This window comes from Pinus tabuliformis, chromosome J (genome assembly GCF_031772625.1).
Source record: "Pinus tabuliformis cultivar Carrire ecotype Pingquan chromosome J, CPIR1, whole genome shotgun sequence".
NCBI lineage: Eukaryota > Viridiplantae > Streptophyta > Pinopsida > Pinales > Pinaceae > Pinus > Pinus tabuliformis.
Window position 1 is genome coordinate 133674528 of NC_142295.1, and position 22727 is coordinate 133697254.

The window sequence follows — 22727 nt, forward strand, 5'->3', positions numbered from 1 at the left end:
GGAGTGTGAATGTATGGAGGGCTTCTTCCACTAAAATTTTAATTAAACCACGGTGAGCCAACTGATCTGGACTCCCTGCCTTAAACTTAATGCTGGAGTCTATGAATCCTTCTGTCATTGTGCTTATACCCCTTCTAAACACCAAATGTAGGGATGGAGACAAGAATTTTGAAGAAAACAGGAAAACAGGGGAAAACTGTGTTTTTTTCTAAGAAACAGGCAAACCTTTTTTAACACAATTTCTCCCTTCTTCAGGCTTAATTCTTCCCTAAAATTGCATCACTTCTTTTGCAGAAACATGCAACAGATAAAACTGTTTGTTTTCTTCTTTTTTTAAGAAACAGGCAGAAATTTTGAATGCAATTACTCTTCTTTTTCAGGTTTAATCCTTCCTTAAAACGATATCATTCTTTCCACATATTGATAATCAAGATGGGTATGCATGGAACCTACCTCCTGAAGCCAAAAATTTTGAAAAACCCGTGTTTTCTTCTTAAAAAACAGCTCACTGCCCCACCTGTAGAACTGGTTGTAGGTGCTCCTGTAGAACCTGTTACTACTCATGTAGAACATGTTACTGCTCCTGGAATTTTTTCGTGTTTTTTCACAACAACAATTTGCAATTTTTCCTCTCTTCAAACTGTTTCCAACCTGAATTTGCTTCTCAGTTTTTAAAAAGAAATCAATTTTTTGACAGAACAGAGAACAAATAACACAGTTTTTTCTTTCAGAGAGTGGACAGTCTTGCAAATTCATTTTTTTTCACACAGGCTTAGTTTCTATGGTTGCATCTCTATTTTTAGAAGAATGTGAGAAAGAAGAAGACAGACTTCGAATGCAGAGGAAAAAAACAAAGAACTGTGTAGAACTCAGAGAAAATATGCAGGCAGACTTTTAAGCTTCATTCTCCTTTTTTTCAATCCAATGCTATGTTTTTAATCCACCACCTTATACAAATAAGTCATATGCAGAGAGGTTTCCCGAGCCTACCTTGTTTCAAGCTCGAAATTTGACAAAAATCTCGTATTTTTCTTCTGCAGAGCTGCTCTCTGCCCTTCCTATAGAAATCTTCCTGTAGACGGTGTTCCTGCTCCTGTAGAACTGTTACAGCTTCCTGTAGAATGCTGATAAGCAGGAGGGTTTTGAAAAATGGCAGAGAACGACTAGTTCACTGCTATGGAGGTGGTATAGAGCTTGTTGCAGCTGCGGGGATGATGATAAAATGGAAACAAAGGTGGTGAGAGTATTTCAAAGATGAGTTCTTACGGCTGTTTATGGAGACTTCCGTTGATGGAGGGTGAGCTGGCCAAGTGTACATTGGCCCCATGCAGACCGTTGGTCCCCACTGCAGTGCTATTATGAAACTTCATGTTTTCTACCTGTTAATCACTTGACATCAGTTGCGCTGGAGTTCAAAACATCTGCCACTACCTGTTTTTTAAATTTCCCGTGAGTTGACTATACACGTGTGCTGTGTGATCTCCGGATGAGTGCAATCGAACCAGCTGAGGGTGTCGAGTTAACTGGCCACCTTTCTGGCTTAATCCAACCATTTCATTTGTTCATGAAGTTTCGAATCATACAGATGCAAATAGAGGAACTGGTTTAGACACTTACCTGTAAGTCGAAATGTGCGTGCTGCTTGGTTCTTTTGCTACTGCATGCTCATATTCAATTGCTACATGCATGTATCCCTTCTACTATATGCTTTTTGCTGCCTGATGTGTGGCTATTTTTCTTTTGCATGTATCCTCTGGCTGGATTTGAGCTGCAGCAGTCTGTTCCAACCTTCAAATTTGCACCCTCATGTTGCTGATGCTGGATTTTTGTAGGACAACGACTTGTTTTGTCCATAGCTCCCAAACGATAGACTGGATTGACCTGAAACTTTCTAAGCATGTTTCTATCACCATTATGCACCTCCCATAGCAAAACTGTGGTCAATGGATGCACGGATTTCGAGAAAAAGTGAAAATGGTTGAAGGTGACAGAGGTCAATTTCTTGGAAACCGTGCACTGGAATTAGCTGAAATTGCTTGGGTAGGTTACTATCACCCATATGCATCTCCCCATGAAATAGGTTTTTAAATGGATGGACAGATATGGAGAAAATACAAAAATGGCTGAAGGTGATGGAGGCTAATTTCTTGGAAACCGTGCACTGGAATTGGCTGAAATTGTGTGGGCATGTTGTCATCATCCCAATACAACTCCCCATGAAACAATTTTTTAAATGGATGCACAGTTTTCAAGTTAGGGAAAAAACAAATTTCTGCTCTATGTATTTTTGTATCAGAGCATTCTGAAGTTTTTGAAAAAATGATCTTGGGCTATAATGAAAACTTGGAATTGATGGAAGAGGGGTTTGAATACTATAGGAGGATTTATAAACCCTTTATGAAGCTTCCCTGTTCCTCAAATTTATTTTGAAGTCCATTTCTAGCTCTCTGTAATTTCTACAGGATCCTCCTGTAGAAAACACAGTTTTCAGAAAAGAAGCACAGTGAGGTGGAAAGGATGTCAAGAATGATGGAGAAGGGTGAGGGAAGGTAGGATAGGTGTTGTTATTGGTTTCAGAGCTATCTTGGCATCTGCTGCTACTTCCTGAAGTTCTCTTGCGGACCTGCAATACAACTGGAAATTCATTCTTCTTTTTTCTTTTTCTTTTTTTCTTTTTTTAAACAACTAGGGCGCCTCAAGGAGGTTTTCACACTAATTGCCTGCCCTGGGCACCTCCAAGGGAGGTTTTCACCCAGGGATCTTATTCCCTTTTTCTTTTTTCTTCTTTCTAAACCATTGACCGCCTCATGGAGGTTTTCAATCAATGAGCCAATCTGAGGTGCCTACAAGGAGGTTTTCACCTTAGATTTTTATTTTTTTCCCCTTATTTTTCATTTTTTTCTACCCTACCCTACTTGAAAAACAAAATCACTTTCAAGTATAAGAATACTTCCAATGGAGCCATGTGCACATCGAGATGATAGACAAAATGTTGTGGAGGCTTGAAATGCATGCTTTGACAGGTATCCGGATTTCAGAGACCAAATGATTTGAATTTGAAGGGATCAAGCATAGTTGAGGAAGAGAGTACTGCTGCGACTTAGTGATCTTCTGGAACCATATCTCAATATAGTTGTGGTGTCCTTAGTCCTTTTGCTGATCTGGATCATTCTTCATATCTTCTTCTATCATGACCTTCACATCTTCCTCTTTTTGCTGATTTTTCTCTTGAATACATGGAGGATTTGATGGTAACCATGAGGGAGCTCTCTCGATCTCTGATTTTGATGTCTTCTCTTCATCAAGTGCAGCCCATGGTCCTTTGATCTTCTCTTTAGAATCTTCTTTTGCTGGATGTGGTCCTTCAATGCTTTCAATATAATCTCTTTTTTGCAATACTCTTCCTGAGCTATGGTGAATATCATTGAGCTCAAGAAGAGTTGTTTAGAAGTGGTGTACCTCAGCTTTGCAATTGGGTTGAGCTACTCCAATGTGCAGGTTTGGAAATGGTGGTTCCCCACTATATACCTGTTGGGCCTGTCTGTTATTCGGGTTCGAGTTCGGTTAAGCAGGCATTTGGGGCTGCCTTAGTGGAGCGGGAGGCGATGGTTGCGGTTGAGCAGGTGGTGGAGGCAAAGGAGCAGGAGGAGAGTTGTACTGGGGCCTCCACCCCTGATGAGGTGCATTCCACTAAGGCTGAGGCTAAGCATAGGGGTGAAATGGATGAGTAGCTGGTTGAGCATAATACTGAGGAGGGTATGACCAAGGAGGGGGTGTGGACCAGGAAGGATGAGCAGGGGGACCCCAAGAAGGTATGGAAGTGGCTTGATAGGGGTTGTAATAGGTCTGGGATGTCCCTTGCATTCCCTGCTGGTAAGGTCTGGGTCCACGTGGCCTCCTCTGGTTCATGAAATAGAGTGATTCAATGGCTCCTTCAGCCCCTTGGTACATAGCTTTAAATCCAGGTAAGGAAGGGCACTAGTTTGTAGGATGGTCTTCTTCACAAACAAAACACACTTCTATAGAGTGCAATGGACATTCGTTCCTATGATGCTTTCTAGTGCACCTGGGACAAAAGATGGCCAAATCCCTCTCTGCTTCCTCTCGATATCTTTTGACATGCATGGCAAGCATCTGCCTCTTCTCGCTCTTGAAATATTCCCACATGTTTCCAATTTTACCTTCAATGGATGAGTTGGAACAAAAGGTACTGCTCCCAACATTTCTGTTTTCATCCATTTGCTCCAAAGGAATGTTTTCTTCTTCTTCTCCCCTATAGGTTCTTCAAATGTGTCTTGTTGTCCACCTAAGGGTTCTTCTTAATCACAGCCATCAAAGAAGAGATAAGGTTGGTTGTGTGAAGCAGTGGGGGTGTTGTGCAAACATTTTTCTGAATTATCTCTACTCCTAGAAGCATGAAAGACAATCTTTTTGGTTTTTTTTTTTTTTTTTTTTTTTTGCTTGTACCTGCAAAACTGAAATTGATTGAACAACAAATTGCAACTAACTGAAATGAATCTTTCTAAAATGGAATTGTAGAACTGAAATGAAAGCAGGAAATGACTAATCTATTTTGCTGAAATGAAATTGCAGAATCGAAATGAAAGCAGGAAATAGCTAATCTACGCTTGTCGAAATGAAATTGCGGAATTGAAATGAAAGCAGGAAATGTCTAATCTACACTTGCTGAAATGAAATTGTGGAATTGAAATGAAAGCAGGAAATGTCTAATCTACTTTTGCATAAAGGAAATTCCGGAATTGAAATTGCAGAATTGAAATGAAACAACTATTATACTCTTGCTGAAATAAACTACTTAGCAGAAGGTTGCAGTAGAAAATAGAAGAAAATCAGTAATCACAAAGTACTCTGACACTTCCCCGGCAATGACGCCAAAAATATGGTGAACTCTAATATTGCAGCAATGATGTTGCAACTCCTTGGACTCCCTACTTTACTTTTATCAACCCAGTAGTTCGTAACAAACTTGGAAGCGACGGTGCTATATACATAAGTACTAGCTCTTACTGCAGGCTATCACTTGATCAGCTGGCACAAGTTCGCTAGGAGCTTAAGCCAACTTCTATGAGTTCTTAGAAGAAGCTTTTAACTGTGATGGACGAAAGCTAACTCAAAAGAGACTAGTCTACTTGCAGAAAGAAGATGAAAGCTGAAAGGAAATGCAAACCCTAGTTTTACCGACTAACCCTACTAGTGCAATAAAAGAGATATAAGCTACCGAAATGGATGCCATTTACTATTGCAAAGGTAAAATGCATGTGTTTAAGCTACTTCTGAAGGAAAATCTGGAAAAATCATCTTTTTATATTTTTGAGTAGTTTTATGCAGAATTATTATGCATGTGTTTTAACTATTTTTTATTGTGCAGAGGTTTATTGGCGAAATAAAATGGAGTGGGCATTTGCAGGAGGTTGGGAAGGTGTAGAGAGGACCTAAGGGGTCCCTAGCACCCTTCTGGAGATTTCCACCACGCTTAGATCTTGAAAAATCGCTCACGTTATCTTCTACAGGAGGCTGCAGGGGATCTACAGGAAATTCTACAAGAACAGGCTGAAAGTGGTTTTTAGAGGGTTGATGGTGGAAAAACGGTGGGAAAGTGGAAATGAATGATGAATAGGGATGTTGAGGGGTCTAGGACCTGGTAAAGGAATCTCAAGAGTGATGAAGATGGTTGGATTTGTTCAAGGACAAAGAAAGCAATGTTGCACAAAAATGTAGAAATTAGGGTAAGTTGGGAAAGTGTGGCGAATGAGGGAAAGAAATCTTGAGTGAAGGATTGGAGTAGGTTTTATGATGGAGGAAGGGTAGGTAGGAGTGTCTTACAGGTGCTCTGCACACTACTTTCCAAAACTGATCCAAACAAAGACTAAAAAAACAAAGATTTATCTATTTTGACCTAATCTGCCCTAAAAACCAGAAATGTGATGAACAGAAGTTTATAGACAGGAAATCATGCAAGAAAGCTATGGAAACTAAGCAAGAATAGATCTAAGCATGAAAACACAACTGATATCAACTTTTCCAACTCAAAATCTAACACTAGCAATTGCATTGGAAGGCAAAAACAATGTTTTTGTGGCAACAAGTGTGCCTTGGTCTCAATTCATGGTCCCAAGGAGGGAGAAAGGAGATCAAGGACTGCTTGGTAGAATTTTTGTGGATCTTTTCTGTTACCAAACTATCAAATCAATCTGAAGCAAGAGCAACTATCTTAATCATCAAAAACAACCTAAGTAACAAAGCAAGATTTAAACTATATAATAGAAATTATTCTATGAATGTGGTAAAAGCACATAAAAGTACACAAAGGAGGTATTGGGCACTTGGGTTTGGCCCAACCCCAAGAGCTACAGCCTCCTAATAAAGATCAGAGCTGGTTCAAAGCTGGATTCATCTTCATTGATCAAAAAATAATAGTTACATCACAAAAATTGTCTGCAAAAAGAACTCGAAAATGTGTTGATTACAAGGCTACACTAAAGTGCGAAAATAGACTATCAAATGGATAACCTACTAACTAAAATCTAACTAACAAAATTGAGGCCCTAAGCCTTCTTATTTATACAAATGGGGACCTCCAACAGGCCTCCTAAAATCAAGGAACTCAGCTTCCTAGAACTGAAGATAACAACGGTCCTACTTGACTTGCTTGGCTGCCCCTTAGCTTTGTGCTCCGAGTTTTTGATGGAGAATTCAAGGTAAGGGCTCATAAATGAAGGGGATACCCTCCTAAAAATCCTCTCCCTTGTTCTTCCACAAATTTGGCTGCCAAATGCTCATTAAACCTTTGATTTTGTCTCAAAATTGACCAAAAATCTGCATAAAGCACACATTAGACTTCTTGGCACAATAACTAACCCAATTCACTCTATTAGCATAAATATAATCAAAAATATGCAATAAACTAATGAGAATGGTGGATTAAGTCGAATTAGGAGGTTAAATGAGCCCATATAATTACCCATTTCTAGGGCTCATCACCATGCATGCCTAGAGAGTGGAGCGTAGGGAGAAAAAACCCAACTAGTATACCACCACGAGACTTCAACTGAAAAACACTTCACATGAAAGTGATAAAACTAGAAGGAGAGGGAAACACCAAAGGCAACAAAACCCTCAATACCACTAGTCTCAAAAAATCATAACTCACCAAGATAAACCCAAGAAAAACACCCACACATATCCAAAACTAGACATAAGCTGAGAAGAACAATCTAGTGAACCAAGGATAATATATTACTCGAAAAAAGCATCCCAAGAATGCTAAGACCAATAGACAACTCATCTTTTAAAGTTGAGAATAAGATCCAGAAACTGCCTCTATGGAATGCCTCCAACCACCCAGTGCTCTGATCGATTTAACATAGTCTATGTTAGTCTCTAGAGAAATGTTGTCACCCTTGCCCCCAATCAGATAGACATTGTCCTCAACCACTAACAGTAAAAGGAAAAGGAGGCCTATGTGAGTCACAGTCGCGACAACCTCTTCGGCATATGATTCTGGCTCTAAAATCAACCAAATATCACCGCATGTAACTAGCTAACTAGCTCAACATTCTAACATGCCATGCAACACAAATAGAAATAAAATCCCACCAGTGATGGGGGTGTAACATGATTAAGCCATAAAATCCCTCCTTTTTGTATAAGAGAAGCGAAACAATGGAGCTGGATTAGGTTCGTCATAACATCAAAATTAATAGGACTTTGCACGCTTCATGCATAGGGGGATGGGGGGGAATGACCACACCACTCCCCCTCTTAATTACCTTAGGAGTCGATGGGGTGCCTGCCACCCCCCACCCCCCCTATGTTTTCTAGGTGGCTATGCACCTCGATCAAGGGAGGTGTGTCTATTTTTAAACTAGGCTTCCAAAATTTTATTTTAATTATCAATAAATAAAAATTATGTGGTTCAGAGTCCTCGAAGATCGAGGACTTGGTACATCCATGGAATATTGTTTCGGGCATATCCAACTGAAGGGATCACTTCCTACTAGCTCAAACACGAAACCTAACCCCAAGAGTGTCAAGAGAATTTGAATCTATGACATCTCAATAACAGAGGTGCTTAACCACAGAGACTCAACCAATTGAGCTAACCCTCGGGGCTTTTACTTATTAGAAAATATTAAGTGGTTTGTAGGGATTTAGCCTCCATGAAATATTCTAAAATATTCATAATAGTATACACAAATCAAAGGTTGAGATTTATCACCAAAGTAGTCATGCCCTTTTTATCCTTTTAATTAAATTGATTAATTAAAAAAAAAATGTCATATGAACAAGTGTCATATAGAGTTATGGTTTTATGAGCATGTGGTATTGATAAGTTGTGGTATTGGCCCATGGTATTGTAAACAATGTAAACTTTGAAACGGGAACTGATACTGTTACCCGTTTCGTAGAGGTAGCAAAAAAATGACCCGATTTTCAAAAGTGGTGATGCAGAATACACATGTTTTTTTTAGAACATGGTTTTTGGAACTTTAATTTTTTTTCATGTTCAAGGATGAAATCAAGTTTTAGAATGGTAGTGATTTTCATGCTGATTTTAAAAAGTGAGTATTCTGCATCACACCCTTTTTTTAAAAGACCTATTTTTTGACTTTTAATTTTCTAGTGTGTGAAATGTAAAAAATTATTTTCTAAATTTGATAGTTTTTGAAGTCGTCATTTTATTCATATTTTCTTGTTCTCTATCTTATTTTTTTTTTTTTTAGGGGGGTTTTTATTGTTTTGCGTTTTTAAATTAGAAAGTCGATAGTTTGAATTTTAGATAATCTACATATTTATACATCCTTAATTAATTTTTCAATCCACATGAAATAATTTTTTTTCCCATGGAAAAAGTCGTAATTTCTATTAGTCAAGAGAAATTACATTCTGTAGATGCTGTGCATATGCATACTGAGACTGTGTGTCCCTCAATAACTTCGAAAGAGGCTGTCCAAAGTTCCAAAAGAAAACTGAAAAAGAAACCAGATATACGATCATAACAAAAACACCATCCTCTCTCCGAACTGTTGGTCCACGCAGGGAGTTTCGGAGAGGTATCTGTCCAAGAGTCTGTCTGTGTAATAATAAAAAACATATATACTGTGTTGCTGTGCTGTGCAGCTGAGAGTGCTGCCCCCCATAAGGAGACACAAAAAGTAGAGAAGGGTGACTATAACAGTCCACCTTAACGATGCTGTCCATAATAACAGTTCTATCTAAATAGCATGTAAATGTAAAAACAAAAAACAGCACTTTGTGCATATTGGGACCCCTTTCAGTTCTGAGTGTCCCTTTGAGCCTGTTGGTCATCAAAGGGTCTATGGTAGTGCTGAAAGTAGGTTCCATCCAGGTCTTCTTGTATTAGCCAGTCCGCTTCTTGCCTCTGCGCTGCTTGCTTGGATAGGTAGTCCGCCCGAGAGTTGCGCTCCCTGTAGATATGCCGACATTCAAATTTTTCAAAAGCATCTGTTAGTCTGAGTGCCTCATCCAGTATGTGTCTCAAAGAGAAAACAGTGCATGATGATTTCCTGGTGAGCCAATTGCAGACAATCTGTGAATCTCCAAACAATTGTAGTTTTGTGCAGCCTTTTTCATGTGCAAATGAAATGAGGTGTTTAGCAGTGGTGAGCTCAGCATAGTTGTTTGTGCCCCTTCCCAGGTATATTTGCAGCATGAAAAAATGGTTTTCTCTCAGGTAGAGAATGGCTCCCCCCCCACAGCCTGCCTCTTGGGCTGAGCCATCAAAATAGGCCCAGGGAAAAGATTTGTCTATGATCTCCGGGGTGATGGTCCTATGGGGAGCAGGTGGAGGATCCTCAGGAATGAGAGCAAGGTCAGCAAAAAGGTGCGCAATAAGGACAGGCCAATGAGGAGGTTTTTGGTCGAAAATGGCTCTGTTCCTGGCTGTCCAGATGGACCAGCACATCAGGAGGGGGATGTTCTTTTCTTTTCCTGAATGGTGTGCTTGCCAATTTTCCCAGGCATCGCTAATAGAATGGCCCTGCCATAGATGGATAGAGGGGGATTTTGTAGCAAGTAAAGACCACTGTTCTTTGACAACCGGGCATGTGAGGAAGAGGTGCTCAGTGTCTTCGTCATTTCTTTTGCATAAGTGGCACCAGAAAGGTCCATGGAAGGACCGCTTTTTTAAGTTTGCTCCTGTTGGTATTTTATTGAAGAGAATTGCCCACATGAGAAGGCGAGTTCTGGGGGCTGCTTTTAGATGCCAGATTGATTTCCACCATTGCAGCAAATTGTCTGGTTTGTTCGGCTGCATGAGCTGTAGATATCCTTCCTTTGGGGTGTATGAACCGCTTTTTGCTAGAGCCCAGACAATTTCATCCTCTTCCTCCGATAATCTGACCTGTGCTTGTGAGAGCGCCTCCGTGTATAACTCCCAAGCTCATCTCCACTGTTCTGGAATGCGTAGGTCTCGAGCTGTCCTCCAAGCCTGATGGAGAAAAGTAGAATTTCCCTGGTCTGCAATATGAGCAATCTGCGTGGCTCCCTGTTCCCTGAGGTGGGTTAGGAGCTGTGCTGGGAGTATGTGCATATTTCCACAGCCGATCCAGGGATCAATGCCAATTCGAACAGAGTTTCCTTGTCTGATTCTCCAGGTTAGGCCCTCTCGAATAAGGGGAAGAGAGTTTAAAACCACTTTCCATATGATTGAATGCCTTCCACCTCCTCTTTGTTCCCTACAGACCCAACTGTATATACTTTCTGGGGCGATGTATTTTTCCATAACTACCTTCGACCAAAGACTATTTGATGTGAGGAGTTGCCATCCCAACTTGGCTGCCAGAGCATTCGCAAATAGATCCAGTCTCTTTATCCCCCAGCCTCCCCATTTTTTTGGTCTGGCTATGGTGTCCCATTTTACCCAGGCGAAGAGATTTCCCTGTCTGTTCCCCTGCCATAAGAATCTGCAGCAGATTTTTTGAAGCCTGGCTAAAATCCCTCTAGGTATCCAAGCTAGAGACATCCAGTACACCGGCGTTGCTTCCAAGACTGCTTTTATAAGAGTGAGCCTTCCTGCCCTTGTGAGATATCTATTATACCAGACATTAATCCTTTTCTCCACTTTGGTGATTAGCCAAATCCAATCAGCTATTTTGTATCCTCCATGTTTCACCCTGAATCCTAGATATTTTAGCCCTTCCTCTGTGGGGTGGATATGAAAAGGGAAACGGTTTTTAATGTAGATGACCTCCTGAGGAGTGCAACCAAGCTCTGTTATGGTGGATTTTTGAATATTTATAACCATCCCTGTTGCTTTCTGGAATAGATCAAAAGCATATTTTAGCGCCGATGTGTCAGCCATGCTACCATTTAAAAAGATCAATACATCATCCACAAATAGTAGATGTGTAAGGAAGCAGTTGTCCGAGATTTTTACCCCTTTTAATCTTCCTCTTCTGTGCTCAGATGCTATCAGTCTGCTTAATCCTTCCATAATGAGAAGAAAAAGAAGGGGGGAGAGGGGGCATCCTTGCCTGAGGCCTCTTTCAGCAGTGAAGAAGGGGGAGGGGGAGCCATTGAGGAGGACGCTGAACGGGACATCAGAGATGCAACTCATTATTCTCTTAATGAACAGGAAGGGGAAGCCCAGATGGGTGAGGAGCATTCTGATGTATAAAAGATTTACCCTATCGAAAGCTTTTGATAGGTCCACCTTGAGGATCATACCCTTCAGATTTTTGCTCTGCAAAGAATAAAGAAGCTCTTGAGCCGTACCAATTGCTTCATGGATCTGTCGGCGATGGAGGAAAGCGAATTGTTCAGAGGATATATTAGCCGAGAGGATGGGCTTGATCCGGTTTGCTAGAATTTTGGCCAATATCTTATAGAGGCAATTGCAGAGCGAGATAGGTCTAAAGTCATCAAAGGACACAGGCTTGTCTGATTTTGGAATAAGGGCTATGAAAGTGGCTTTGATACTTGAGGGGATAGATCCATTTTGACTGCAATGATTTATAACGTTGAGTATATCCTGCCCCAACAGCTCGAAGAAAGCTGAGTAGAATTCAATGGTCCAGCCATCCGGTCCCGGACTTTTGTCCTTCTGAAATCCTTTAATGGTAGATTCCAGTTCCTCCAAAGTAATATCTTTTGTGAGATCTTCTGCATCCTCCTCATCCACAAACCTAGGAAAGAGTTCTGCCACCCTCATGATTTCAAGTAGGCTTGCTTGTTCTGGGGCTTTGTATATATTTCTGAAGTGAGAAGTGGCAAGATGTGCTAGTTCTCCAGGCCTGCTCACCGTATATCCATGCTCATCCTGTAGTTCCCAGATAGTGTTGATTGCCTTCCGTCCATTTGCAAAACGATGGTAAAATTTTGTGTTCTCGTCCCCCTCCTTGAGCCAAATGGCTCTGCTTCTGAGTCTCCAGGAGTCCTCCCTATCTCTGAGTATCTGAGTCCTCCTTTTAATGAGATCTTCATACATGGACTTCTGTTCTGGGGATAAGTATGTACCATCTGAGTGGGATTCGAGGGCTTCTATAGCTTGTTCCGCTAGAGAAATGGTATGGTCATCCTGTTGTCTCTTCAATTTAGCCCATTCTCTTGAGACCACTTTGAGTTCTGAGAGGTTTCTTACAAAACCAATGGCTGGGTCTTCATCCTCCCAAATCGGATGTGCCTTCCAGAAGTCCGTTATCTGTTTGATGTAGGTGGGATCCCGCAGCCAGGTAGCATTGAATTTGAACGGGGCTTTTTGTGACTGATGTCTTGCACTCATTTCCAAGTATATTGGTCTATGGTCCGAGATCCCTCCACTTCCCACCCATTGCCTGGCTCTAGGGTGTGGATTACATAGACCTTCTTTAATGATGAAACGGTCCAGCCTCCTGGCTAAACTTTGGTCCCCTGTTCTGTTATTCTTCCATGTGAATTGGACTTTTGCGGAGGGGAGGTCAATCCAGCGAAAATCTTCAAGCAATTGTCCGAAAAAATCAGAGAGTGGATCAATTTGAGCCTGGTGACCCCAAGATTCAGAGAAGCCCATAGAGAAATTTAAATCTCCCCCCAAGATAATGTTCTCATCTAGTAGGAGCGGGGAACCGAGAAGCTTTTGCCAGAATAGTTCTCTGTTTTGGCAGGGGCCATAAACATTTATAATTTTAAGATATTCCTCCATGTCCTTTGAATAAATATCAGCCCCCAAAAAACCCACACCACCCCAGATATTCTTGATATTAATGGAATTGTTCTTAAAGCCTATAGCAATGCCTCCTGATCTTCCTGACACATCGATGGCTGTGAAGGACCACCCCGGCATCCATGAACCAAGAAGGGAGGTTGCAGTGTCTGCTTTACATAATGTCTCTTGAAGGAAGATAATGTCCACAGGGTTTGCGAGAAGAAGACGCTTCAGGGCCGATTTTTTATCGGGGCTGGCCAACCCTCTACAGTTGAAGGACAAGATTTTCATGGAGGGGGGTGGGGGAGGGTGTCCTGTGCTCTAAGGGCCCTGTGGAGAGTTTGTTGCTTGCCGCGGAGGATCTCATCCTCCATTTGTTTACGTGCAATGGACATACCAGAAGGTCGACCCCGCCCCTGCTTAGGCGAGAGGATAAGGGCTTCCACCGACAGTCCTATGGAGTCCGAGACATTTAGCTTGGTGGTCGAGCGGGTGGAGTACCGAGGAGAGGAGTTAACAGAAGGGGAGGGCGAGGGGAAGGAAATGTGGGGGACAGAAGGGAGAGGGGAGGGGGTGGGGAAGCCTGGAGGCTTCGGAATCGGGCAGGATACGTATAACGAAGGGGAAAGGGAGAGGTTTGAATCCATGACGAGGTCAAGGGCAGATGGGGAGGAGGGGGGAGGGATTCTGATGGGAGGCACACCCGAGGAGGATATACACATAGATGCAAAATGAGAAACAGAGGCAGACGAAATAGAGGACGTACCCGAGGAGAAAACCGCACCCTTCGCAGCTCTGGATCTCGTCAGAGGAGGAGAAGGAGGCCGGGAAGGAGGCCGAGCCGAGTTTGAGCCTTGCTTCTTGCGACGAGGGGCAGGGGGGGCCTCCACCGTATCTGAAGTGATGATGTGGTCTGTTCTGCGCGCCATTTCCACAGGGGGGTTTGGCTGTCCTTCTGCAGTGTTCGGGTCCTGGTCTGTTGCCGTCTGCTGGCCCTTCTGGATGAGGGGGCAGTCTTTGAAAAGGTGACCCACCTGGTGGCATCTTCTGCATCTGTAGGGGAGGCCTTCATAATCAAGCTTCTGTGTTCTTGAAGAAGATTTCCAATGTATGTTGATGTTTTCCGGCACCCCCCCTCTGGTGTCCATATGCACTAAGATTCTTGCGTATGCCATCGAGCCCGATGCTAGATAGGATTTATCTGATTCCATGAAAGTGCCAAGTGCATTTCCAATCCTCTTAAAGATGTCTTCTGACCAGTACTGCAGCGGCAATCCTGGTAGCCTGACCCAGACTGGACCTATGCCTATGATCTCCGTCTCCGGGTCGAATAACGGCGTCCATCGCTTGAGGAGGACCGGGGCTTTTTCAAAATGCCAAAACGATGAAAGGACCCAGCTCGTGTGATCCGCCCGTGCAAATTTGAGTGCGAACCACCCACGCACAAAGGTCTGGACCGTAGGTATCTCCACAAGGTATTGTCCCCAAATCTCTGTCGCCCATTCCTTTAATTTTGCAGCCGATGCATGTCTGCCCTTGATCCGACCCACCAGGACGCAGTCAGCCAGATCCATGGCTTCCCCCCAACGAATATCTTCTTCCAGCCTCAGAAAAGCGTCCTCCGCGGTGGATTTTAGGCAGCGTTGCTTCTTGGCAGGCCGGGAGGACATACGGCCCGGGTTTGCAGTAGCCTGTGAGCCCACAGGGGGAGGAACAGGAGGGGGAGGAAGAGGGTTTGACCCAGGGGGAGGGATGGCTTCGGGAAGGGGAGGGACCGTGTGATAGCTGCCAGAGGGGGCAGAGGGAGCCGATGGAGGGTTTGAAAGCGAGGAGGGGGGGTTTGTCACAGGAGGGAAAGGGGAAGCCGCCTGAATAACGGGTGGAGGGACAAGGGAGGGAGGATCCGATTGATGGGGAGGAACTCCGTTCGGAGAGGGTTGTAAACAATCGGCCAGAAAACCCAATGTAGCCGGGGAGGGGACCGCGAAGGAGTTCCAGGAAGAGGGCTCACCGGGAAAGAAGTCGGAGGGGAGAGATGGGTCAATGGGGGGGGAGACGTTTTCTAAGCCAGCAGACAGGCTCCCATTGTGCAGACCCCCAGAAGAAGAAAACGTGGACTGCCAGATGGAGCTATCCGCCAGCGGAGACTCCGAGTAATCCACCTCCTCTGAGTCCATGTCGACAGCTGCGCTATGCCTCCCTCGAAAAAATGGTAACCGTCCAAAAGAGCCCTCCTCGATACCAGGTAACCGTTGGGGTTTTCACCGGTAGCAGGCGGAAAAACTGTAGAGCCCGAGCAGGTAATGGAGAGAAAGCAGCAGGTCGCTCTCCCCGCTAACCGTGAAAACGTCGCCTTCGAAGCGCTGTCGGCCGATCCGGAGAGTGGGCGCCGTTCCGATGCAGCGGAGAACAGGAATCCAGAAATGGAAAAGTGCCGAGGTAAATGAGGGTAAAAACTTAGGGCAGGGTTAAAACGAAAGGGAGGGGGTCACGGGCGTAAGAAAGTAAAAACAGAAGCCCGCAGCCAGCACGGAAAACCAAGGGCGGTCCAGGGTGGAAGGTACGGGAGTGGGTGGGGTTTACAGGGCCGTGGGACGGCCTGCAAACCCCTGTCAGTGGGGTTCCATGACTATGGTTGCAGAGCGGTTGCAGAGCTCCTTGAAAGTTCTCCTATCATCCACATGAAATAATTGTTTCTAAAAAACAACATTTTTTAACAATGGACATAAAAATAACCATTTTTAACATAAATATAACAAAAAAAATAAACGTTTTGATAATTTTTTTGCTAGAATTAACATGTCAAAATCACAATTTTTATACAAAAATATTAACTAAAAATGGTCAAATAATAGTTTTTTTTATGAATTTCATGTCAAAAAAATAATAATAACAACTTTTTTTTTCAAAAAATAATAATTAACTTAAAAATCAATGCGAAAATCACAGTTGTGCTCTCTCTTTCTTTCACATACCTTCCCCCACCCCCACCCTTACCTACACTAACCCTACCAATGAATATATTAAAATAAACACCCTCCTTTTGAATATGAGATATTTAAATGATTAAGTTTCTAAAATGAAAAAGAGAAGACATTTATTTCTTTATTAATTCATGCATGATTTTAAGTGGTTACTTTTTTTTTATATTTGTGAATATCAAATTCAATATTAATCACATAAGAATACAAAATAAACTTATATGTAATAATTTATTTAACAACAATTAAATAAAAGAAATTATAATCTATTTAAATTCTAATTAAAATATAACTAACTATATACAAAGGGTTTATATGAAGAAATAAAATAAAACAAAAACTGTATTTACATAACACCCTTAATGCATATAAATGATTATATAATAAAATTAATCAAAGAAGAAAAGGCGGTCGCATTAATGCATAAGAATTACATTTTCTATATATATTTAAATAAAAAATTCCATTGTTTGATTACGATAATGAAAATAAAATTTTACGTCTCCCATTTTCACGACTCACCAAGGAATGTAGATCCGCTTTTGGTGCAATTTTGATAGTCGCTTCCATTCCTTGTTTCTTATTCATAATCGTGGGTGGCGTTGCTTTTATTTGATTTACAAAATTATCTACTTTACCTTGTACACTAATCAGATTATTATCGTGGTATAGCTGATGGATCAAGAATTACATTTTCACTAGAGAATATAAAATATTTTGGAGAAACAAATGACATACCTTCACTTCTCATGGTTGGTTGCCCATTGGTTCCTTCTAGTGAAGCTTTTGAGGAGACATGTCATTATGACGGCCAATTCCATGCGGGGTTTTCCGAACAATTTGGATAAAAGATATTTATGGGACAACTTACCGAGGCCTCAGGATCAAGAAGTCTCCGCATCTCCAAAGCATGATCTCTTTCTGACATAGTGCAAATAAAAACCAATACCATTTGCCGGTCTGTGTTTTTTTCAATACCATTTTTAACTTAATCCTCTTAAATAAACAAGCATGCTAGTGTTTCGAAAACCACAACGGGTAATAAAACCAATATTATCTTAATGCTCTTAAATAAATGTGTTTTTTGTTATTACTTATTTAAGAGAATACTATTATATAAATATGAATTTATAAACAATTTTATTTTTTAAACAATAAAATTTTATTATAAATAACATAATATTATTAATAATAAAATTGGCTTATCAACCATAACACTTCGTATTCTTTTATCTATAATAATATTATCAATTTTAACGGATGGCCATTACCTCAAGCTTCGTTAATATTATTTTTTTGCTATTAAGAAAAGAACGAAGATTGATCATTTAAATTTCTTAACAAAAGTTTGGATTAATTTTCAAAGAATTTGTGAAATAAAATAATTTTAAAGAGTTGAATATCCTTACATTATAAAGATAGAATTTAAAAAATGTAAAATTACAATTTTTATATTACTATAAAATTTAAATTACTACAACATTTAAAGTGGTTGATATATAGGCGTTATTTTCCATGCACCATGCTCTTGTAGTTTTTGTTGCTCGTAAAAAAGCAGAAAGTATTTGGGTAAAACATTTATTAAACTATGTTAGGATAATTGACCAATCGTAAATAAAAGTCCGATAATATTGTTTCATTTTGCCTTCTCCCAAGTTCTTTAATGCTTTCGAACACATTTTTATCTATAGTAATATAATATTTCGTACGAGGTTTTAAATGTTTTTATGTGAGATAGTTGGCCCTCGCATGAGAGCCAACTGCGTTACCGCTCCGTCCTTTGTCTCAAGGAAATCCTGACGGATGAAAGAAAACAATGAGTCCTAACCCGGTCGAAGTACCTGAATCCGAGCTAAGTGAAACAAGGTTATTTCAGAGCCCGACAAGGACTGGTTTAGTCTCTGGGTCAAGCCGTCTTAAGTCCGCAAACCAATAACCTGTCCAGACCCTAACCGGCTGTGAAAAGTGGAAATATTGTCTCAAAATAATTAAGAAGTGCTTTCTTTCCCATTTCACATTGCAAAGTAAATGTAGAGCAACTGGTTAAGCACTAAAGAAATTAATGCAGTGACAACCAAGATATAACATTATTCTTCGTTAGAAAGAAGGCACCATATAGTAACCAGACTCACATAACCGAGACTTGCTCTAGGTCGAAGCCGTTAATTATAATAACTGGAAACATATCTAATTAAGTGAATAATTTAATAATTTAAAATTATTTTTCATTCTAATGGAAGTCATCTGATCTGTGTCATGCAGATAGAAAACATGTGCGCGGACTTTCTGGTATGTCATACTCATGTTGTTCAATACATTGATAAAGCTGAGCAAAATGAACATCATGTGATATACTTGATTGGGTTGAAGGGCCTGGAAATTTCTTCATTTTGGGTGATCGTGGAATCGACCCGCCGCCGGTCTGGCGGGGCGGGGCAGCCTGGGGTGGCGCTGCGGGCGCGCAGCGTCACCCCGGGCCGCCCCGCCCGGCCCGACCGGCGGCCCCGCCCCGCCCGACCGGCGGGTCGATTCCCGGAATCGACCCGCCAAATACCCCAGCGTCCCTTGGGCGCATGTGGAGATGTGAGACAGGTCCGTTTCCGCTAGACGTGATAGCCCAAAATCTGAAACCTTGGCATTCAATTTACTGTCAAGTAAAATGTTTGTGGACTTCACATCTCTGTGATATATTGGAGGGAAGGCAGCGGAATGGAGATAAGCCAGAGCTTCCGCAGTGTGGAGAGCAATATTCAAGCGCGTTCTCCAGTCCAGGAACTTTCCTCCGGAGATCATGTGGAGATGATCGAATAAGGTCCCGTTGGGAATGTACTCATACACCAGGAGCGGTTCCTGCGCATCAACACAGCAGCCCAACAGTCGAACCAGATTTCTGTGGTTCACCTGAGATAGAATCCGAACCTCGTTCAGAACCTGCTCGATTCCTTTGATATTACCTACTTTCGCAGTTTTAACCGCGACGACGGTGCCGTCTTTGAGTATTCCTTTGTAAACTTCTCCGAAACCCCCAATCCCGAGGACTCGGTCCTTTGCAAATCCATTTGTTGCCTTTTTCATCTCTTTGCTGGTGAAGAGTTCGGCGGCCTTTCCTCCGCTGTTTGTTGATAATATTTCCGCCCTCTCCTTCATCAGTTGCGCTTGAGCCTGCATCTGCACCCTTTTTCTTCTGTATAGGATTATCGCAAGTACTGCTACTGCAATGGCTACACACATTCCTGCAACAAGACCTGCATAGCATGGAGGAAGAAATTTCTTTGTACTTAGGACTTCAATAAATAAACTGTGTAGTTAAGAGTCATGCATCAATGCATAGCATCAACATTAGAACAAAAAAAATGGTAAAGCATATAAACATTTACCATTTCCAATAAACGAAGTACAGGAATAGAAACATCTTTGATAACCAGCTCCCAATTATACCACAAGTGCAGAAATCAAAATTAGAAATGAAAAAACTCCAAATATATAAGGTGAAAAGAAGAACAGAATTCTTATTGGCCCCAAGATTGTTTCTTAGCAAGCTTGGGCGTTTTTTTTGATGGAACCAAGAGTCATGTCAGGGATTTTGCAGATCGGGAATAATATTTCACCTAAATAATCGTTATTTTTTTTCTTAGCATGGGATTAGGGTCCGCATCTAACAATAAAGCTGAATTAATTGGGCTCGGCTTATCTTCGTCTTTGGAATATTTAGGCATGTGAAGTGCCTAGAAAGTTTGAGTTTTTTTATAGAACCAAGAATCATGTCAGCTAATTTTTACAAAGGGGAATACTATTTCACGTAAATGATCATCATTCTTCCTTCTTAGCATGAGACTAGGGCTTGGATCTAATATAAAGCTGAATTAATTAGGCATTGCTTGTCCTTGACTTTGCAATATCCAGGCATGTGAAGTGCGGAGAAAGCTTGGGATTTTTTTATGGAACCAAGAGTCGTGTCAGGGATTTTTGTAGAGGGGAATAATATTTCACCTAAATAACCATATCATTCTTTCCTTCTTAGCATGGGACTAGGGCCTGAATTTAATAATAAAGCTGAATTAATTGGGCTTTGCTTGTCCTTAGACTTTACAATATTCAGGAATGTGAAGTGCCTATAAATCTTTGGTGATTCTTTAGTGATTATTGATTGGTTCTTGGAGATAGACACATTACATAATTTAGCCCTAAATCCTTAACAACAAAATATTCACCAACTTCAGGATTTTTTTTGAGAGGCTGAGGCTATCACATATCCACAAAAAAACACAACTTTAATGCGGACAGAAAATAAAAAGAAAGAAAACCCTGATGTTCTCAGGGTGCATGCCAACACCGTTTTACTAAATATGCATGCCAGGAACATTATTCAAGTTTTTTTTATCCCAACGTTGTTATGGTTGGGATCTTGTCTTTTGTATGCTTGATTGTTTTTATTCTGGTTTGGAAGACATGTCCGAGAAGAAGTAATTGTACACTAATGTATAATTTTTGCAGGAAAAAAAAAAAATACATAAACAAAGTACATAAAGATAATTAAAATTTTATAAGTAATTCTACAATAATGTAAAACTATATAAACAATCATAATAAGTAATTGTAAAATAATATCAAACTATATAAACCATCATAATAAGTAATTGTACAATAATGTATAATTTGTGGGAAAAAAAACAAAGTGCATAAAGATAATTAAAACTATATAAACAAACAGAATATGATGACTTTAGATGATATAGATAACAGAGCTTTTAGTTAATATCAAGAATTTGACAATATTCATGAATAAACTTCAACCTATCAAATGAGTATAGATCGACTCTACCCTGGATCTATGAAGAGTTTATTAGTGATGGGGTAAAAGAATATAATTATACATTTATATTTATATATTTTTTAAATTAATATAAATATTTGCTGATTTAAATTACAGCAATAAAATCTTAAATTTAGACATAGACACAAACACATCTTGCCTGTAGAACACTTTTTATAAAAAGTGGACAGAGCTTTGAACAATTTACAAAGTACAGAACATGAAAAGACCATCTTTAATTTGATTGAGAAATCCGACTGGTGAACAGCTAAGTTCGATTGAGGTTTCGGCAGCTTTTGTTTCTTATTCAGCGGGTCGATTCTCGGAATCGACCCGCCGCCGGTCGAGTGGGGCAGGGCGGCCCGGGGGTGGCGCTGCGGGCGCGCAGCGCCACCCCCGAGCCGCCCCGCCTCGCCAGACCGGCGGCGGGTCGATTCCGAGAATCGACCCGCCGCCCACGATCACCCAAAATGAAGAAATTTCCAGGCCCTTCAACCCAATCAAGTATATCACATGATGTTCATTTTGCTCAGCGTTATCAATGTATTGAACAGCATGAGGATGACATACCAGAAAGTCCGCGCACATGTTTTCTATCTGCATGACACAGATCAGATGACTTCCATTAGAATGAAAAATAATTTTAAATTATTAAATTATTCACTTAATTAGATATGTTTCCAGTTTTTATAATTAACGGCTTCGACCTAGAGCAAGTCTCGGTTATGTGAGTCTAGTTACTATATGGTGCCTTCTTTCTAACGAAGAATAATGTTATATCTTGGTTGTCACTGCATTAATTTCTTTAGTGCTTAACCAGTTGCTCTACATTTACTTTGCAATGTGAAATGGGAAAGAAAGCACTTCTTAATTATTTTGAGACAATATTTCCACTTTTCACAGCTGGTTAGGGTCTGGACAGGTTATTGGTTTGCGGACTTAAGACGGCTTGACCCAGAGACTAAACCAGTCCTTGTCGGGCTCTGAAATAACCTTGTTTCACTTAGCTCGGATTCAGGTACTTCGACCGGGTTAGGACTCATTGTTTTCTTTCATCCGTCGGGGTTTCCTTGAGACAAAGGACGGAGCGATGACGCAGTTGGCTCTCATGCGAAGGCCGACTGCCTCACATAAAAACATTTAAAACCTCGTACGAAATATTATATTACTATAAATAAAAATGTGTTCGAAAGCATTAAAGAACTTGGGAGAAGGCAAAAGGAAACAATATTATCGGCCTTTTATTTACGATTGGCCAATTATCCTAACATAGTTTAATAAATGTTTTACCCAAATACTTTCTGCTTTTTTACGAGCAACAGAAACTACAAGAGCATGGTGCATGGAAAATAACGCCTATATATCAACCACTTTAAATGTCGTAGTAATTTGAATTTTATAGTAATATAAAAATTGTAATTTTACATTTTTTAAATTCTATCTTTATTATGTAAGGATATTCAACTCCTTAAAATTATTTTATTTCACAAATTCTTTGAAAATTAATCCAAACTTTTGTTAAGAAATTTAAATGATCAATCTTCGTTCTTTTCTTAATAGCAAAAAAATAATATTAACGAAGCTTGAGGTAATGGCCATCCGTTAAAATTGATAATATTATTATAGATAAAAGAATACGAAGTGTTATGGTTGATAAGCCAATTTTATTATTAATAATATTATGTTATTTATAATAAAATTTTATTGTTTAAAAAATAAAATTGTTTATAAATTCATATTTATATAATAGTATTCTCTTAAATAAGTA

At 40.6% G+C, this 22727-nt stretch overlaps 1 protein-coding gene and 1 pseudogene across 1 annotated transcript in view; both read right to left on the minus strand.

The window, feature by feature from the left end:
* The window catches only part of LOC149225981 (uncharacterized), an 87589-nt gene extending 72247 nt beyond the window's left edge, over positions 1-15342 (minus strand). The window contains exons 1-2 of the mRNA XM_089380061.1: positions 13932-15342; positions 11669-13332 (exon numbers count right to left, since the gene is read on the minus strand). Of these exons, the coding sequence (XP_089236187.1) occupies positions 11669-13332; positions 13932-15342 (3075 nt within the window). The remainder of the gene's footprint in view (positions 1-11668; positions 13333-13931) is intronic.
* A 3189-nt stretch (positions 15343-18531) lies between these two features.
* On the minus strand, positions 18532-19453 carry LOC149225982 (wall-associated receptor kinase-like 20 pseudogene; annotated as a pseudogene).
* Positions 19454-22727: the final 3274 nt, after the last annotated feature.